General features: G+C 37.1%; 1 protein-coding gene across 4 annotated transcripts in view; it reads left to right on the top strand.

Moving 5' to 3' along the window:
* Window positions 1-21,275, top strand: part of PRKD3 (protein kinase D3) — a 58,336-nt gene that overhangs the window by 36,457 nt on the left and 604 nt on the right. For 2 of the 4 annotated variants that reach the window (XM_037066547.1, XM_037066550.1), the window contains 8 exons: window positions 1,793-1,845; window positions 3,065-3,137; window positions 4,267-4,373; window positions 7,393-7,554; window positions 8,094-8,192; window positions 10,537-10,804; window positions 16,363-16,448; window positions 17,307-17,856. In XM_037066547.1, the coding sequence (XP_036922442.1) occupies window positions 1,793-1,845; window positions 3,065-3,137; window positions 4,267-4,373; window positions 7,393-7,554; window positions 8,094-8,192; window positions 10,537-10,804; window positions 16,363-16,448; window positions 17,307-17,480 (1,022 nt within the window). In that variant the 3' untranslated portion in view covers window positions 17,481-17,856. Of the gene's footprint in view, window positions 1-1,792; window positions 1,846-3,064; window positions 3,138-4,266; window positions 4,374-7,392; window positions 7,555-8,093; window positions 8,193-10,536; window positions 10,805-16,362; window positions 16,449-17,306; window positions 17,857-18,045; window positions 20,138-21,275 lie in introns of those variants that run through there. The other 2 variants (XM_037066548.1, XM_037066549.1) reach the window with 2 other exon arrangements.

Consider the following 21,275-nt stretch of genomic DNA (forward strand, 5'->3'; position numbering starts at 1 on the left):
AGAGTGCAAAAATGAGTAATGCATTACTCAAACTGGATAGGAAGAGTAAACAGAGACTTCCTGGTAGAAGAACCTGATTGGGGCCTTGAGCTTGCATCTCAGGTAGGTGAGGACAGGCAGGGCTAAATGGCAGAGGTGGACGGGGTAGTGTTCTCTATCTAGTTGAGGAGACAGTGTGATCAGAGGGAGAAATGTAATGACTGTGAACACGTTTGGTGTCTGATAGCATTAAAGGATGAATAGATGGATGTTCACAGTGCTCCTCAAGTTTGGAGGGATTTTAGACAGAACATTAGCATATTTTAATTAAAACCATAGACCTTTCCCCCTATGTAATACAGGTACATACACACAAGTTATATATATCGTTGGATTTAGGGACCTCCTCCTCAGGGTTAAGGGTTTCTAAAAGCAGAACTGGACAAGGGTGAAGAGTGAGGATTCTGGAGAATGAAACCCAGGTCTGCCACTCAGGAGCTATGTGACCTTGGCCTCCTCATTTAAATCTATGTATGGTGTCAGATGGGTGAGAGATTTATTGGGATGATCACTTAGTGAGAACTATTATATTTAATCACTGACACCAATATAATATTGTATGTCAAGTGTAATTGAAAAATAAAAATGATTTAAAATGGAAGAAAACTGGATTGAGCTAGACAGTGAAGGCCTTTGAAACTAAATATTGATTTAAACTAGGAAACTGACTACTGAAAAGCAGTTTTAAACACATTAATTTTGTTGATGCTGTGCCTTGTTTCATTAATCAATATTTGAAATATTTTTAAAGTGACTTAAAATTGAGTTTTTACAGTCATATTTCTTATTTTTTGAGCTATATTTTCCTTAACGTTTCCTTGTTCATGAAGTTTTATATTTTTATATTTAGAATTATAAAGGAAATTTTGTATCTTGTTTTTTTGGTTGTCTGCAAGGGTCTGGATGTTATCTAGTCTCTTGCTTACTTTCTGTGTTCTCCCTTTCTCTTTTTCTTGATACTTTCTTTACTTCCCAAGTAATACAAACCTTTCAACTTTGTAGAAATGTATAAAACAAGAAAGTCCTCCCTATATACATGAAACATTCCTCCATTCCTGATTGCATATCTCCCCCTCCAAAAACAGTTCATAGTTTGGTTTATATTTATTGGTTTGGGGGAGGATGGGGGGAAGTGCCTATACTACCTGTACTATTTTGTCATATTTTTATAAAAAATGTCATCATACTCTGTGTTCTTTTTGCAACCTGCTGTTATCCACTATTTAATATATTATCAGATATATTTCAATGTCAGTATATTGATTTACCTAATATTTAAAATTTTTATTAAAATAACATATATGCTTCTTATGTTTTAAAAATTACTGTATAAAAGTATATAAAGACTAAAATCTTTGTTCCCCAGCTTTGGCTCTCTCACTCACCGGAAATAATCTTATTTTTGTTTGTTTCATTCAAATACTACTACCCTGCAACTTATCTTTAGCACTTAATGATATGTCATGGATAACTTTTGATTCAGTACTTACAGCTCTACACTATTAAATGTTTAGATACTATCCCTTCATGTGGATGTACCATATATAATTGAACTGGTTCCCTCTTCCTGAATTATTAGTGTTGCATGTGTGAATTTTTTTAGCAAATATAATTACATTATTTTCACTGAATGTTAGCCAGTGTTTTAAATTTCATATACTGTGGGTATTCACATATTAGTAAATATTAATATTATTAAGTCATACACTATCAATTTTGTTCTTTCCTCATACATCATTCTTATATTTTACAGAAGATTTGTCTACCAGTATCTCTGTATCTAATTGTCAGATCCAGGAGAATGTGGTAAGTAAAAATTACCCTCAGGTGTCACCTCCATGGATTCAACCAACTACGGAGCAAAAATGGTATTTCTTTTCTGCAGTCGGTTGAATCCTGAGTTGCAAAGGGCCAACAGTAGTTAAATTTGGGGGGGAGTCACAAGTTACGTGTTGATTTTCAATTGCATGGGGGTTGTCATCCCTTACCCTCACATCGTTCGTTCAAGGGTTAGCTGTACTGATTATTGTATGTTGGGCACTGGACATCTTGACACTTTATATACCCAGAAATCTAGTGAGATATATGTTATTATAGCCACTTTACCAAGAAGAAATTGAGGCCTAGGAGACTAAATTATTTGAGCGACTACCGTGAGACAGGAGCTGGCTAGGAATTAAACAAGATGGAGAATCCTGAACTTCATGGAGAATGCAATACACACCCAAACAGAAGAGTGACCTTGACTGAAGAGCTATCAATGGCATTAGAGTGTCTTCCCCCCGCCAAAATTTCTGACAACCACTGTTGTTTAAGAAAACTAAAAAGGAAGGAAGGAAGGAAAGGGGAGGGAGGGAAAGAAGGAATAGAATTATAAAGTAGATTGAAGTTACAGATTTTTCTCATACATACTCTTTTCATGAGTCCTTCCAAATTAGCCTGTGTTAATATGAAACTTTCGAGTTTTCTTTTAAAACATGGCAAATTTCTTTAATGGTAAAGTAGGTAAAACTTCGTTCTTAATTTTTTATGTTAATTTATTTTTAATTCACTACTTAATAAGTCTTAAGATTTTTTTTCAGTCAAAACATTTTCCCCAAGGGCCTTTTTTTTTAAGATTTTATTTATTTATTTTTACTGAGGGGAAGGGATGGAGAAAGAGAGGGAGAGAAACATCAATGTGTAGTTGCCTCTTGTGTGCCCCCTACTGGGGGACCTGGCTCTCAACTCAGGCGTGTGCACTGACTGGGAGTTGAAGCAGTGACCATTGTGTTCTCAGGGGGGCACTCAGCCACTGAGCCACACCAGCCAGGGTTCGTTATACTTGCACATTGAGAGTGATACTATGAAAATTAGGCTTCCTTTTCTAGGACATAGAAAGCCTGTTTCATAAAATACTGTATGAAAATTAGTTGCCTATGTCATAAAAGTGAAAATGTACTTAAGCGTTTAGATGAAGGGTTAGAGGTGCTGACAGTGCTTTGTAAAGGTAAATTATGCTTACTGCTTCCTCTTTCCTAAATAGGACATCAGTACAGTTTACCAGATCTTTGCAGATGAGGTGCTTGGTTCAGGCCAGTTTGGCATTGTGTATGGAGGTAAGTGACTCATCATTTGTGTACTGTGTATACTGTAGAAAAGTTGTGAAATTTTGCGCCTGCCAGATGTTACATCCTACCACATTAAGTAACAGAATTAGAAAATTAGCTTCACAGGAGCCTTGCTTTATTCCTGTAGCTCATACATAAAGATATTTGTGTGCGAAAAATAAGCGGTTTGAGGCTGTATAGGCTTGTTTATTGAAGTTCATGCCCTACTGATTTTCCACACAAACGCCACCATTTGTCTACTGTTTGCTCTGCGACTTAGGGTATTGGCAAAGTCATTTACCTCACTGTGCTGCATTCTCTTCATCAGTTTAATGGAGTAATAAAGCTGATCTGCATAGCTCACAGGGTTGCTGGTACTAAACTTAATGTATGTAAGGGTATGTACATTAAGCTATGATCCACATTACAAGAGAAATGTAATGTTAAACCCCTGTCATCACTTGCTGAGACATTTACAGTAATCTCCTAGTTGGCTTATTGCCTCCCGGCTTGCTCTTATATGTTAAATCACCCTGGGGTGATTCGATGAACCGAGAATAAAATTAATTCATTGGTACAGTGTTTCCCTCTTGACAGAGTCTCTGAAAACCAGGTCAGGGAAGTTACTCATTTACCTAATAAGGTAGGTTATTTTTCACCAAAAAGTTGATTCAAGTTTCCTACCATTTCAAGTAATGAAACACCCTTTATAAGGTGCAAATTCTGTAGAGAGAGAACATCATTTATGTCTCAAAATTAAAAGTGAGTGAAGGAGAAAGAGAAAAATGAGCCCAAGAAAAGAAACTTAAGAGTAAATCTAGCCCTGGCTAGTGTGGCTCTGTGGGTTGAGTGCTGGTCTGCAAACTAAAGAGCTGCCAGTTCAGTTCCCAGTCAGGGCACATTCCTGGGTTGTGGGCCAGGCCCGCAGTGGGGTGGGGTGGGGTGGGGTGGGAGGGGCACAGAGGAGGCAACCACACATTGCTGTTTCTCTCTTTCTCTTCCTCCCTTCTCTCTAAAAATTAAATAATTTCTTAAAAAGTAAATTTATATAAATTTCTGTGAACAACTTTCCAATAAGCTTTTGTGTATGAGCTGTCAATTTGCTTTTTCTTTTTTGTCTATGCTTTTTTTAAACTAGGAAAACATAGAAAGACTGGAAGGGATGTGGCTATTAAAGTAATTGATAAGATGAGATTTCCTACAAAACAGGAAAGTCAACTCCGTAATGAAGTGGCTATTTTACAGGTAAAACAAAACAAAACAAAAAGTTGTCTTGTATTGGTTTTAATTTTTGATTTATGAATTTTAAATCAAAGACTATTTGGTACTGGTAAGGCTCAGGTTTTTTTGTTGTTGTTTTGTTTTGCTCTGCTCTTATGTTATATGACCTTTTAGCTCTGACAGGGTGCACATCTGAATTACCTCCTTCAGTTTTTTTTAAAAAGGAAAAATTAGATTATAGTAAGGTAGGAGTTACATGGACTACCATTATTTTGTGTTATGGTAGTAATTTATTGAGAATTTATAATAAGTAAAATCTTTAAAAAATAAAATCTATCTTAATTCAGGTGCTTAAAATAATTGACACATTTATCATATTTTTTGGTTAGGTCATTTTTGTACCCACCCAGTTCTCACAGATGAGATGCTTGATTATTATAGCAATTACTATGAAAATAAGGACTGCTTAAAAATTGTTTACCTCTTAAAAGTAGTATTGGTTATTAAGTCAAAAGTCTAAAGATTTAATAGCTTAATTTATTAAGGTATATTTTAAAATATATATTGGCAATGATTTAAATCCCATAAAATAAATCACTCTATATTCTTTTTTTTACAACATGTGGGTTTTACTTAATAATGAAAATGATGAATATTAACTTTCTGTTCTCACACTGTTACATTCTAATAGGTTCCTTGTAGGCATGATAGGTCAGTGGTTAGTTTCATTACTGACTTAACAGTCGGCCCGTACCCTCTGGTTAGACTGCTGTACACCTTCATTTGGGGTTAGTGCCTTATATGCTAAATGGAAAGTATTAACACCACTGCAGTTTATTAAAAAATTAGATTATTACAGAGAAAGCCTATCTGTGGCAATAATAATTTGTTTTTTTGACATACAAAGCTGTTTTAATTTTTTAAATTTAATCTTTATTGTATTTTTTTCCATTACCATTTAGTCCTCTTATGTCCCCCTCCCCCAGCAGTCCCTCTGCTGTTCGTGTCCATGCGTCCTTTTTCCTTTTGCTCAGTCCCTCCACCCCCTCACGTCCCCACCCCTGCCCAGTAGCCGTCATCTGCTCTCCATCTATAAGTTATTTTCATTTAACATTTTTACGTCTTTTGGGGGTCATCTAGAAGACCAAAATTTAGCTTTTATCTTTTGAATTTTTCTGATAAATGTTTATCTTATTTATCTTAAATGTTTATCTTTTTAATATCTAATACATAATATGCAAGTTTCCATTAACTCATTGTGTAGCTTTTGTGTGATATGTGAGAAATCGGGGTGATACGGCAGTTAATGCCCCGTCTGCTTGTGGGTGAAGTTCAAGAAGACATAGCTCACTGAACTTGTGCTTCCTTGAGGAAGGTAAGACATTTATAAACACATAATTAGCTTTATATTTATTATCTTACTGGTCACTAGCAGTAACATTTGCCTCACTTCTTTTTCAGAGCAGTGACGATCCAAGATTGGTCTGCAGGCTCCCTGGCTCACTTCAAGGCTGCCTCCTACAAGGAAAGGCAGCCTAGAATATTATTAGCATTCTCACTCTGTAGTAGGGAGTGGATACATTGTTAGATCTTTTTTCATACCTTATTTTGGAATCTTTCTCATTGTCTAACTCATATGCAAAAAATAAATATTAAGGGTATATTCCTAAAGCGTGATTTCTTGATGTCACTTTGCTCACACACACAGAACCTCTTTTCACCTGTGTTATCAATTCTGGGCCACAGTAACTGAATAATGCACATGTAAAAACTATTAGTATATCGGTCTGGTTATTTTCCTTGAAATTGCCCACCTGGGAATAGAATTAAGTAATTATAGCATGTCTTCCATTATAATGCTGCTTAGAATATCAACATGTTTTAAGCTGATTAGCAGATTGGAACATAAAGTTGTTTTAAGTCGATTAGTAAACAATATTTTGTGCTTCTGCATTTTTTTAAACATTTCTTAAAAAAACAACCATGATTTAGACATTGAGTTAAAAATGACTAAGACACAGTCTCTGCCCCGAGGGAGCTGATGAGGCTACAGAGTAAGATACATACACACATAATGTGGTACCGTGGATTCAGTCTTGCTGCGCATACAGAGCATAGTGGAAACAATTGCAGTGTTCCTGGAAAGAAGTAATGTGAGAGCTGAAATGAGGGTGCTTGCAGGGGGAATTGAGAGATGATGGTGGATTTTAAAAACATTTTAGAGGTGGAGTTCAACTTCACAGGGACCAAAAGAAAAGTTTGCCTTCTTAGCATAATTAGATACCAATAATAAGGTGAAAATGTAAGAAAAATATATTTTTCTATTGATAAGACATAAAGAGTTTAATCATTTGGGCAAATAGAATATTTAAGATGGAATTGGGATAGTGAAGCCAGATATTCTAAGATTTTAAAATTGAAGCAGAGGAATTGAGATTTGTGCCCAGAAATAAAGAGCCATTGAACATTTTTGAGCATGGCTAACTTCTCAGATTCGCTGTAGAGGACGTGTTATTTATTTTTCTCCAGTAAGATAGGTTACTTTTTATTAGCAGAAACAGTGTCACATTCATCTCTGTATCGTCCAGCCCTGGTAACACAGTAGTACTCCAGAAACAGGATGATGAAGATACAGAGATGTGGAGCCTAAAACAGGGAAGACCAAATCAACATTAAGGAGTCCAGACTTAGGCAAATAAGTACCTTAAAAGGAAAACCATCTCTTGAGCAAAAACCTTCACAAATACCCACCCCAAAGAGCTCTGTGTAACCGATTCAGATCTGGCATTTGGTGCCTATTCATGGACAGCATGAAATTAGTGTCAGAAGATTAAAAAGGTGAAAAGGAATAGTAGTGGTAATGGACAGGGGCAATTACAGGATACTATTGGGGACGCATTCTTTCCCCTCAGTGCTTAACTCTCCATCACTTGGGAGAATCATAATCTATAATGCTTTTTATTTTCTTTGCTTCTGTTATTTCTCTAAGATGTTTTTCTTTCTATGCCATGTATTCCATACAATTAATCCTGCAACTTTTCAGAATTTGCACCATCCTGGGATTGTAAACCTGGAATGTATGTTTGAAACCCCAGAACGAGTTTTTGTGGTAATGGAAAAGCTGCATGGAGATATGTTGGAAATGATTCTGTCCAGTGAGAAGAGCCGACTTCCAGAACGAATTACTAAGTTCATGGTGACACAGGTATTTTGACTCTTTTAAAACCAGAGAAGAATTTTTCTGACAATAAAAGATAACTGCTTAGTTTTTTATTTTAATTTTCACTTTATCCTATTTTAAAAGTTGTCTTTTATGATAACATTGTTTTTTCTTTATAATTTTTAAATTACAGTTCACATAAAGTATTATATTGGTTTCATGTGTACAGTGTAGTGATTAGACATTTATATACTTAAAAAGTGATCACCCTGGTAAGTTTAGTACCCATGTGATACTATATATAGTTGTTAAAATATTATTGACTGTCTTCCCTATGATGTACTTTTATTTTTTATTTTTTTATTAAATATATTGTGATTAAAAACAACTTGAGAATTAAATAGTGTTATATATATTTTACATTTTCATAATGTGGTAATTGTCCATCTTGAAGAATAGAATAATACTTTTGGTGGATGACCTATAGTGGACTTTCCAAATTACTGGACCACTTAATGGGTCAGATTAGTGTTTAGGTATGACTTTTCCAGGCATTGAAAAAAATCTGATTTCTTCTGTAACAGATACTTGTTGCTTTGAGGAATCTACACTTTAAGAATATTGTGCACTGTGATTTAAAGCCAGAAAATGTGCTACTCGCATCAGCAGAGCCATTTCCTCAGGTGAGATATTCTTTGAAAACCTTCAGTATCATTTTAAGTAGCTGAGTGCATTATGAAAAACCTGTATAACAAAAGGCAGTTCTACAGGTTCAGATACATAACCATTTTCCAGAAATGGTTTTCAGCCCGTTAACTGCCCGTGAAGATTAGAACCTGAATAGTTTGAGTTTAGATTTTACTAATTATATTGTTTATTTTCATTAAGGCTTTTTAGACTTAACCAGATCCCAAGGAATACCGCCTGCACATACTGCTCACAGTTCACCTCTCTCTCTGTCCTTGGGTGGGGAAGGAAATGGGGAGGATGGACCTTGGTGGGTAGGTGTTCCTTGCTCTGGACAAGCTCCCCGTGAAATAAGCAAACTGGAGGGTAACTTTGATTTTGGAGAGAATAGAGTTTGATATCTAGTGGGCAGTAAGCCAATTCCTCTTGCTCTTTAGAATGTTATATTTCAAACAGTTCCACCCAAACTAACATAAGAATGACATTTCTCATCATCTCCAGCACTCACATGCATATGGCGGTACTGTGTGTACGCCTTATGCATGATGCGTCGATTTTACTCAGCTAAATTTCATTTCACTGAAAAATGTTGGTCTTGACCCAAATTTATTTCATAGCCTAAAAATGGATCGTAACCCAAAGTTTGAAGTTTTCCTGAGGATATATATTGTGTGTAGTATGTATGTTTTTTATGATTATGTCATTGATCAGTCCTCCAAATAGCTAGAATATCTGTTGCCAAACTGTTAATGTACATTTAAAACATATCCAACTAGACACGTGGCTAGAATAAAACAGCAGATAGCTAGGTCACAGTGTAAATTCAACTCAAATTGTCTTTCAAAGAAAAGGTATTTAAAAAAATTATTCCACTTTTTTAAAGAAGAAATCATATTCTTTCTTTTATAATGCTTATGTGATTAGAAGTGATTCCTTATCACTATGAGGTCAAAAAGGACTGCACCATTCCCTAATGGTTGGTGCAGTGTTTTAAATGAAATGCTTCCATATTTCATCTTGTTCGATCTTCAAAATAGTGTGGGCAGAGGGTGCACACCCCTAGAGCCAAGGCTCAAACTCCAGCTTCGTGGCTGCCACTTTAGCAGTCCCCGTCGTTCCACCAAGAATGGAGGGAAAACAGCATCTTTCACTTGATAGTCTTTTTTGCTCAAGTGCTAGCCATGGCCACACTTCTTTGTTCAGTTGCCAAACTGCCAGGTCATCTTTACTTTATCACTATATTAGCCAAACTGTGGCTTTTAACAACAAAATAAATAAAAGGGATAGTTCATATTTCTTCATGGTCAGTAGTCTTGTTCTTTGAAGGCTCAAATAGAGGAATGGCCAAATTCAATGACACAGGACAAATACCCTAAAAACATGTATGAAGGTCCATATCCCCAAAATAGTATCACTTGAATACACCTTCATCTTTGCTGTCCCGTCACTCTTTGTACCACTGGCTCAAACAGGCCAGATCCCTTCTGTCATCTTATATTAATGCTTTTCTGAGGACATTTTGTGAATCAGGGCATTTCCTCTGGAAAGGCTTGGAATTCGCTTATTCAGCTTGAATGCATCATTCATCACCAAAATCTGAACCTCTTACTAGAAGGCAGCAAGATAAGTGTTCTGAGCTTTGTTCTGAGCTTTGCCAGGCTTATCCCACTTCCAGAACTCTGTTCCCAAATGGCATGTTAATGACATGACTGCCTTCAGATATAAACTTAAAAATCAAAACATCTGATTACCAATAATTTGTTCAACAGGCATAGAAAACTTATTTTTTCAAGCAATCTCTTAAGTATATTTCAATTTCATTTACTTGCCAATTTATAGTATCCCTGGGAAGAGAGATTCTAAGATTAAGCAAAATAAAGGGTAAGTTTTTAAATATCATAACTTATTTTTCATTCAATAAACATTTATTAAGTACTTTTATGTGCTCAGGCACTGTGAGTCCACTGAGAATTCAAAAATGAAACATAATTCTTGCTCACAAATGATGGAAAAGTAATCTTAAACTCCAAATGATAAAAGATCAGCATTCTTCATTTCATGAAAAAACTTAGAACACTTACAATACTAATCTGGTATTTGGCATTCTGGAAGCTAGAATCCAAAAGTGGTTTTTTGAAAGATGCACTGTTAGTAATGAATCACAGCTTATAAATGTATTTTACAATTTCCCTATCTACAGTTATTTCACATTCAGAATCAGTACAGTTGGTAAATGTGTTGAAACAATACACTATCATATTTAGGGACTAGTGTATGTAGGTAGATAAATAGATGTGCATATTTAATCCTATAAAACTAACACCACGCTCTGAATTGCAGGTGAAGCTGTGTGACTTTGGTTTTGCACGCATCATTGGTGAAAAGTCATTCAGGAGGTCTGTGGTGGGAACGCCAGCATATTTAGCCCCTGAAGTTCTCAGAAGCAAAGGTTACAACCGTTCTCTAGATATGTGGTCAGTGGGCGTCATTGTCTATGTGAGCCTCAGTGGCACGTTTCCCTTTAATGAAGATGAAGATATAAATGACCAAATTCAAAATGCTGCATTTATGTACCCACCAAATCCATGGAAAGAAATTTCTGGTGAAGGTAAAAAAGAAAAAATGTAGCTCTGTGCCTTTTAGTCTAAAAAATCTTTATGATCCTCTATCAGCCTTTTTTGACTTGTCTTTTTTATATCTCTCATTCATCTTCCAAATTCAATTTAGTTACCAATTTTTGAGCACTTTTCTAGGTTCCCAGGCGTAGCACTAATCCAGGTCGCAACTGGCTCATTTTGAAAACACTGAAATCTCTAAACTCTCTTTCCCTGTGACCAGTGGTGAATGCATCTTCAGAAACTGTCATGTTGCTGGCCTCCCTCTAACCACGCTGCAGCTGTGTCTGTGATCTGGCCCAGGCTGCCTTCTAGCCCATCTCTCACTACTCCCCTGGCTGTGTCCTTTCTTCTGAATTATATTCTGCATTTTGCTGAGGCCTTCCCCTGCCTGTAGCCCCTCCTCCCCATTGTTATAATCCTGCCACTTTCGGGACCCCTCGACTGTGGATCATCTATGAGGCTCTTCCCTGAACGCATCCTCTTAACCTGTATAAGATCTACTTTGGCCACTAGTTGGGCATATTTTTTCCTTAAATATTTTATTGTATCTTTTCATAGTCACTCTTTGTATCTTTAGAACTAGATTGTAAGCTCTTGAAAGGAGATCTTGAGCTCAGATTTTTTTCTGTCTGGAATGAGCTTCATAGTTAAGAGACTCACCAGTTTGTTTGCAGCTCTCCTGGGGACCCCTCCTGGAAAGCTTTATACGTGTGTTTTTCCTGCCTGGTGAAGGCTTTCGAGTTTTCTGCCTCTGGTTCTGTGCCCGGCGACAGTGACTTGGTTGGCTGTCTTTAGTTCGCTGATACGGATAGGAAGAGGATGCATTTCAAACATATCTAGCAGCCCCATAGAATTTAGCAGAACCACTGCTGGGGAATAGCCCCACCTGGGTGTAGCCAGCCCTTGGAACAAGGGGGTCTTTTTTGTTATTCCAAAAATATCCAACCAGAGCAGAAAGATTGTCCATTAAAATGGGAAAAGCTGGAGGAACAGCATGTAAAGACCGTAGCAGGCTCACTTGGTGGTGAGCAGAGCCGACTGAAAAAGTGCATGTGAGGCGTTAGGGGTGTTGCCAGAGCCATCTCGGAGCTCCTGCAGCAGTGTGGTCTGTAGACCCCGCGCGTCGGAAAGGCTTGGTGAGGTGGTAACGTCCTTTGGCTCTATCCCAGAGATTCATATTCACCAGTTGCAATGATGTTTTAAATAAATGCATTTTAAATAAATACCTCAGGTGATTCCGATGCACATGGTAGACCACTGTTTAAAGTGGAACATTGAATAGAGTTTTGAAGTGTTTAGACTGAAGAGAAATCCATAATTAGAATTCTTATGGAAAGTCTTTGCTAGTTTAGTGGTATGTAGAAGAGAAATGGAGCTAGTATAGTGTGTGCCACTTAGATCTTCCCTGGGTCCAGGCCTTCTCAGTATTTCAGTTGTATTATTATGTAAAGCTAGAGGCAGAGTGTAGTTAATATGTTTGCTTTGGTTTTGCAGTTGGTCCATTTATCCAAATAATTGGGTAAAATATACATGTCAAGATCTCACCAAATACAGAACACCATGAAGTTACTTGTTAAGACCTGTTGAGTATGTAACTCAAAACCTAATAACCCTAACCTTAACCCTGAACCTATCCCTATCTCCTACCCTAACCATAATCCTAACCCTAAACCTAATTTAAAATCAAATCCTAATATTAATACTGATCATTCAACCCTAAAACTAACTCTAAAATTACTCCAATTTAAAACTAATTCCTGAAGGTCACCTAGCCCTTTCCCTGTCCCTAACCTAAAATGTAATATAAACCCAAACCATCGTCTCATAGATAATTCTTATCCCGACCCCATGATAAACTCAACCCTAGCCTTACCTAAATACTAAACCTAATCCTGCTGCAAACCTACCCCAGTCCTAGCCCCTTCCCTGAAGACTAAGTCTAACTGTAATTGAAAACCACACTGACTTAAAAGCTAATTCTAACCCTAACCTTAACTCAGACTTTAACTATAACTTTAATCCTAAATCAAGATCTAACTCTTACACAAATGCTAATGCTATTTTGAGCTCAAAGGTACTCTAACCCTAATGGTAACTCTAATAATAAGCTCAAACCTAACCCTACATCCTAAATCTCTCCATAACCCTAAACCTAACCTTAACCCCTGCCCTAGCCTAAACTGTACACTCTACTCTAACCCTGCCCCTTAACCTAATCATAATCCGTATCCTAATCCTGATTGATACTCGCACCTTAACCTTGAAGGTAAGTTTAACCATAACCCTAACAAGACAAAACAAAACAAAACAAACAACGCTGTTGAGTACGAACTTTTGATACTACCGTATTTCACTGTGTATAATGTGCTCCCACGCATAATGCACAGCCACGTTTTTGTGCATATTATACATGGGATGATTATCCCCATGGTATGCAGTCATTATACCCAGGTATAATACACATTCTTATTTTTCCCTGAAAAAATTGGGCAAAAAACTGTGCATTATACATGGCAAAATACAGTAAGTTATCTCCTCAGTCTAACTCCATCTTTGGAGGCAAGGTAATGGCTTTGGCAACTTTTCTAGACCAAGCCAGGGACTAGAAAGCAATAACAAGTTATTGGGGGCGGGGGGAGACAAAAAAACCACCCCGAAACCAAACCCAGCTTGTAATCAGAGTCTGTTTTGTTGTTCTTCAAATTAAGTTACTACTCTGCACCATGTGCTAAGTACCATTAAAAGCCCTTTACATGTATTAGGCTAATGCCATTTTCTCAACAATCTTATTTTACAGATGAGGAAGCTAAGGCAGAATAGTAACTGATCCTCTATCACAGAATAGGAGGAAGAATGACTTCGAACCAGCCAGGCTGGCTCCAGTCTGCACTTTTTTTCCTCTTGAGCTTTTTAAAAATTTCATTGGGGCCACATTGGTTAGTAAAATTATGTAGGTTTCCAGTGTACAGTTCTATATTACATCATGTCTATTGTATTGTGTGTTCACCATCTAAAAAGTCTAGTCTCCTTTTGTCACCGTTTATCCCACTTTTACTCTCTTCTACCTCCTTCCACCACCTCCACCGCCTTTTCCCTCTGGCAGTCACTAAATTGTCTGTTTGCTGTGAGGGCTTGTTTTGAACTTAATCCCTTCCCGTTTCACCCAGCACTGCTCCCCACCCCCAACATCGGTCATTCTATTCTCTTTATCTAGTCTGTTTCTATTTTACTTTAGAGTACACATATAGGTGAAACCATACGGTATTATTTTTCTCTGGCTGGCTTGTTTCACTTAGCATAATACCTAGGTCCATCCATGCTGTGGCAAAAGGTAAGATCTTCTTTGTTTTTACTGCCAAGTAGTATTCCATTGTGTTTTTATCCTCTCACCACAGCTGTTTTTATCCTCTCATCTACTGATGGGCACTTGGGCTGTGGGCTGTTTCCAAATCTTGACTAATGTATATAACACTGCAGTGAATATAGGGGTGCATATATTCTTGCAAATCAGTGTTTCAGGTTTCTTCAGATATATTCCCCAGGAGTAGAATTGCTGGGTCATAAGACAGTTTCGTATTTAATTTACTCCATACTGTTTTCCACAGTGGTTACTATTTTCTACAGTAGCTGCACCAGTCTGCATTCTCACCAACAGTGAACAAGGGTTCCCTTTTCTCCACATCCTTGCCAACACTTGTTATTTGTGTATTTATTGGTGATAGCCATTTTGATGGGTGTGAGGGATAAATAAAATGTTAATGTGCATTTCTGATGATTAGTGACATTAATCATCTTTTCATGTATATTGGCCATCTGTATGTCCTCTTTGGTAATGTGGACATACCTCTAATCGGGTCTTTTGACCATTTTTTAATTGGATTGTTTGGGGTTTTTGGTGGAGTTTTTGACTTTTTGTAAATTTTGGATACTAACCCCATCAGATGTACATGGTCTGTCCAGAAGGTATCTAGCCATTGTTATGAAAAAGAGACACATTTCTTGAAGAAGATACAAGAAACATTGTACACAGGACAATGATGCCTCAGTACCCTTCAAAGTGGGCACCTTGGGACCTCACACAGTTCTCCCAATCGCCATCAGCTGCCCCATTGTATTTTCCTGAATGTCAGCAATGGTCTGAAATCTCTTCCCGTTCGAAGGTGATTTTAGTTTTGGGAAAAGCCAGAAGTCACAGGGTGCCAAATCTGGGCTGTAGGGGGGCTGAGTCACATGGGTGATTTGATGTTTCACCAAAAACCTCTGCACAAGACGAGATGCATGAGTGGGCACGTTGTTGTGATGAAGCTGCCAATCACCAGTTGCCCATAGCTGCAAACTTTCTGAACCATCCAGATAGTTTCTGTGGAGTAACGTTCAAGCTTCACACAAAATTTGGTGCAGACTCCTTGCTCTATTCACTCAGTCATTTTGAATGTGATGGCCACACAGTACATGTGCTCACTCAGTGGCATCCCCTACCCTCACTGACTAGGAGTGTGAAGTCATCATTGTTCACTCATGCGCATTGCAGTCCAGTCTCCTTGGCTGCCAGGTTACATCCATGTCCAGCAAACTGTTCTCGTTTTATTAACAGTGGTAGGGCTTTTTCCAGACAGACCTCATGTTATTAGTGAATGTGTTCTCCCACTGTGGGTTGTCTTTTCATTTTGTTGATGGTTTCCTATGCTGTACAAAATCTTTTGTTTGAAGTAGTCTCATTTATTTATTCTTTTGTTTCCCTTGCCCAGGGAGATATATCACAAAATATGTTGCTATGAGCATTGTCTTGAGATTTTACTGCTGTGTTTTCTTCTAAAGTTTTTATGGTTTCAGCACTTACATTTCCACATTCAATCCATTTTTGGTTTATCTTTACTCATGGTATAAGAAGGTAGTCCGGTTTCACTTTGTCACACGTATCTGTCCACTTTTCTCAACACCATTTACTGAATAGACTCTTTACTCCATTGTATGTTCTCTCATCCTTTGTCAAATATTATTTACACATAAAGGCATGGGTTTATTTTTGGGCTCCCTATTGTGTTCCTTTGATTTATGTCTGTTTTTATGCCAGGGCCATGCTGTTTTGATTACTAGGACCTTGTAGTACAGTTTGCTGTCAGTGTGGTACCTCCAACTTTGTTCTTTCTCCTGGTTGCTGAGAACTATTTGGAGTCTTCTGTGTTTCTATATAAATTTTTGGAATTATGTCCTAGTTCTGTGAAATACACCATGGGTATTTTGATAGGAATTGTGCTGAATCTATAGATTACTTTGGGTAGTATGGACATTTTAATAATGTTACTTTTTCCTGTCAGAGTCTATACTTTTAATCTGTATTTTGTGTTGCTTCCTTAATAAAACAAATACACTCTAAGTTCAATAAACATTTATGGATCACCAGTATGTAGCTTAAAGGCCAAGTCCTTGAGAAAAAATCCGTAACCCTTTATTTCTATGGATTGAAGTGCCTTCAAGGCAGAGTTGCAGGTTTGATGAGGTGCTTCGTGTGCCCAGATTCATGTATCTAAATTTGTGTTTCCCTTAGCAATTGATTTGATAAACAACCTACTTCAAGTGAAGATGAGAAAACGTTACAGTGTGGACAAATCTCTTAGTCATCCCTGGCTACAGGTAAAAAAAAATCTGTCTGTCTCTTTGGCAATCCTCATTTGAACAGATCACCGTGATTTCTTTTACCTAATAAAATCACCCTAAGATCAACCCATTCTACAGTTCTTAAGAGTAATGTAAGTGATCTTTAGTGATTAGTTTGTACTGTGCCTGAGTCTCTGGAAGTTTTGCAAAATACCATTGAATTGCAGACCAGTTACACTCCCAGGAACTAAAAGCAATGAATTCGCCTTTTATAGGGCTTTATGTGTTCCTCTCACCTTTTTGTAAAATGAACATAACATGTTATTTTGTCAAATATATTTTACTTTTAAAATGTTCACTGAAAGGTTTACATTTGCATTGAAAGGGCAGAAATGCCACTTCAAACATTTGGCTTAACTCCTCCAAAAGCTATTGTGTAGACTGGTAAAAAGTTACCCCCTCACTGCAGTGTAAAGAGAGTGAGGGGAGTGAGGGGTAGAATTAACTTCAAAAAATGCAATCATAGTTATTCTCAGGGATTGTTAAATTACTCTGATAAAACATTCTAACTAAGCACTTTCCTTTATTATAAGGAATAAGTTGTAGGCCTCTCTAAATATAGAACAAAATGTTTAAGTGATTGTTATTAGCCACCCCAGAAGCCCTGAGACAATATTTTTTAAATTTTAGAAACTAGGTAATTTTCTTCACAGAGATGCAATTTGAAAACATATTTATCTTTAACATTGCTAATTTAAAATATTACAAATGAAATTTATAGCAAGTACTTGTTAGTAGGGGTTTGTCAATTATATGACTAGAGTGCTAAGCAAAAAATAAGGGTTGACAGGACTGTTTCTTTTATGGTTCATAATCACTTCATTCATTTTCCAGGACTACCAGACTTGGCTTGACCTTCGAGAATTTGAAACTCGCATCGGAGAACGTTACATTACACATGAAAGTGATGATGCCCGCTGGGAAATACATGCGTACACACACAACCTTGAATACCCAAAGCACTTCATCATGGCTCCCAATCCAGATGATATGGAAGAAGATCCATAATTATCAGTGACCTAAGAACTTCAGTAAGGAAGCATTTCATTTTATGGGCTGATACTTTATTGCACAACTGTTGTTGGTGGTCGTAGTTTGCAAGGATGCAAAGACATGAGGAAATATAAGGAATCAGTGACACCAATACTGTAGTTCCTAAGTAGGTACAAGAGTGGAAAGTAATAAAATCACATAATGGAACCAAGATGAAGCTTTTCATAAATTTTATAGCATAAGAAATAACTGGGTTTTGTATTTTTCCTAATCCTTCACTTGAGTACAATAGTGGCACTTTTATCTTCCCTTTCCTATTCTTATACTGTTTTCCAAAAAGTACAAAAGGGTAAGTTAGAATCCAGTTATTCCATAGCTCGACCAAATCATATGAAAGTTACACGGTTGATGACTAAAAACAGGTTTGCATTTAAGTGATACCAGAGGCTGCCAGCATGCAATTTCCTATAAGGATTTGAAACATTTGTTTAACTAACCATACAGGGGTTGAGGGGTTTTTACCAGACACCTACAAAGTAGTGCTGGATTTTTTTACCTTTTTTTTCCTTTTTTTTTTTAGGTCAATCAAGACTCCCAACAGTGATTCCTAACCTTTTTAGAGCTGAAACTCTGAGTATCCCCTCTACAACATAAAAATTAGGTTGTCACCTTCTGTATGTCACAAAGTAGCCTCCAGGATAATTTGGGACATCTGACATTACAGACCAGGAGTAGGAACTGCTGGTCTTGAATTACTATGTACAGTACAGTCTGGCACAGATAACGCCCCTGTTTCATTACATAAAAATCTCTTACAAAATCATAAGCATGTAATTGTGTGACATATCACACTCAAGCACACCATATGACATTTTAGGTGAAATATTCAAATTGCTGTCCATCTCGTGCAAGATGTTCATGTGCCTTGCCAACCACCCTAAATGGTATTACTTCTGCCAGACCCTGTATATCCACTCATAGCTCAACTTAGGTTCCCACTGACACTGTTTTGTGGCTACAGCTAGGTTTTAGCATTCAACGGGTATAGACCTAAACTAGACTTACCCAATTTATATTTACACAGGGTTGACTCATTTGAGGGAGGACATTAATAAGGCCAGTGCAGGGTCAGTTAAAACTATAGGAAAGAATAGCAAAGAGTGTCCTTTTTTTTTTCTCAGCTTAATGAAAGGCTTTTATATAGCTGAAATGTTTTTTATAAGTATATTTTATTGATTATGCTATTACAGTTGTCCAATTTTTTTCTCCCCTTTACTCCCCTCTACCATGAACCCCTCCCCGCATCCCGCCATAGAATGTCTTTAAAGTCGGTTATTTTAAGCACTTTTGAGTTGAGCATGAAACACAAGGGTAGGGCTATTTCTCAGGAGAGCAAATGAAAGACTCAATACTCGTTAACATTTCAGCTCCAGTAGCCAGCTAAAGAAACTTTTTTCTGCTCAGATATAATATGTAACTTAGAAGATTAGACATTTTCATACTTTTTAAAAACTTACTAATAGTTTCCTCCCCCCAAAGAAGTTTAATATCTGGGACTTACAAAATCTAACAGCTTTTTAACTTTTTGCCCTCAAAAAGAGCAAAAGATTTAGAATCAGAAGATCTGGGTTTAAGTCTTATAAGTCTTGGCTCCTTTTGCTAGCTTCAGAGGCCTGGCCAGGTGACAATTTGAGCCTCGAGTTCTTCAATCTGTAAAATGAAGATTGTAATACTTGCCTCCACCTTTCTTACTGTTTTGAAGATTAGATACATATGAACATAATCAATAAACTAAAAACTATACATTTAACTATTACTGCCTGCTGAATTAGAGGCAGCAAAGAAAAAGATTGGTCGTGTATGAACAAAGACTCAGAACAATTTGAGATGTCTGAAGCTGCTCCCTTGCCCAGGACGGAAAACATACTGCAGAGAGCAGCAGGGAGCACGCAGCGTTCTTGTGTTCTGAGCGCCGGAGTTGTTACCTTATCCTCACAGCTGCCACGGGCTCTGTGGCATAATGAACCCCGTCTCACAGATCGGTGAACTAGCTGCTGAAGGTCACACAGTATTTGAACCCAAACAGTGTGGCTCTGGAGTCCTCTGTCTCCAGGGGACATTCATGTCTCTCAGTATTTCATTCTCACATATGAATTTTAAAAGTCTATAGTTACTTCTGCAAAACCTTTTAGAAATGTGTTTTCCTTAGGGTAGAAGGTGGTGTCCCCAAATTTCTGCTAAGTCTGTTTGTATCAACGTGCTAAAATGGAGTAATTCCGAGTCACTAGGCACTCTGTTGTGGTTTTACTGCATAAGGTAAAACTTAACTGGAATGGTGTTGGTTGGCATACTTACACGAGTTATAATCAAACTTTACAAGCCATGAATTGCACTCTTTCTGTTTTTGTTGTTAAATGCCTAAGAAGTTTCCTGAATTGGTAAAGGCACTGTTAGATAATGTGGAGTCAACTAATTACTCCAGATACTGTATAACCTGTATAACCTTTTTTTGGTGTTGAAGCGTGTTTATATAAGAAATAATCATGAGAAACATTTGATGATGTACAAAGTAGTCTATAATGACAGTCAGTACATTTCTCTATTTTTTGTTACATCCCACTTTTTGTAAATGTCCTTGAAGAAGCTTAATAATAAAATATATTTCCATATCACCATGCTTTTCCATGTGAAAACCTGAGCCTATCTCCTCTAGTCAAGGTATCCAAAGAAAATTTTATTTGGTTGTATTATATTCTCAGGCCTTGGTAAGAGAACTATTTTGGAAATAGTATTTGTAAATGAAACTAATGCTATATTTAAGAACACTGATTTTTTTAACTGCCTAAAATAAAAAACTACTCATTTTTATAATTTTACATGCAATTTGAGGTAATTATCTGGAGGTCTTATTTCTTGGAATTAAAGTCTGGAATAATTATAAGTTTTCAGGAGCTTCCATCAGATAATCCACTTCTGCAACTGCCAGAGGATTTAAGTAAGTTAAACACCTAATATCAAAGTAAATTTCCTAGGTTTTAAGATACAAGGCATTGCCTGACTCTTCCCCCTTAGTTATAATTGAGAAGAGCAAACCATGGGCATTTTCATCTTACAAAAAGTGTCCCAAGACTTTGGGGGAAAAATAAGGAATTAGAATAAGGATGACTAGGGAGGGCCCAAGGCTGGCGGCATCTGGGAGATAAGGCCTCCATCTCCCTTTACTTTAGAGTGAGATAGAGAAGGCCAGTGCTGTTCTCACTTAAGCTGAAGAACCAATAAAAAGCAACGGTCATCCCTATGCCAATGACCTTCCAATATACTTACGCCAGAAGTTCAGGACACATAGCTAATGTTCTTTTCCTTTAATCTCACATGTACATTTGTGTGGCTCATATAGCAGTTCTTCAAAGTCTATGTGTCTGGTATTAATATAAAAGTTCCATGAACCAAGACATGAGAACTTAATAGACTAAAATTTGACATTTATCTGAAAATAAGGCAGAAGCAGTTCAGTTTAGAGAATTACTCGTCCTAGGTAGTCTGCACTGAACTCATATTTAAGTGCATGTCAGCTTCACTGGTTTTACTGTGATTATTAAACATTTTAAATTCTAAATTCACAGAAGCACATGGTGTAAAAAACTTCAAGTACCTCGAAGGAGAACAAATAAAAAATTCAGTGCCTTCCTACCCCTAAAACTCACTTCCAGATTGGGAAATTTAATAATGATTATCGGGGATCCCTTCCTTCATATATACAAGTAATTATCACAGATCCGAAAACAACCAGGCTTCACTAAAATACTCATT

This window comes from Sturnira hondurensis, unplaced genomic scaffold (genome assembly GCF_014824575.4).
Source record: "Sturnira hondurensis isolate 20B ecotype Veracruz unplaced genomic scaffold, ASM1482457v3 Scaffold0016663, whole genome shotgun sequence".
Classification (NCBI taxonomy): Eukaryota; Metazoa; Chordata; class Mammalia; order Chiroptera; family Phyllostomidae; genus Sturnira; species Sturnira hondurensis.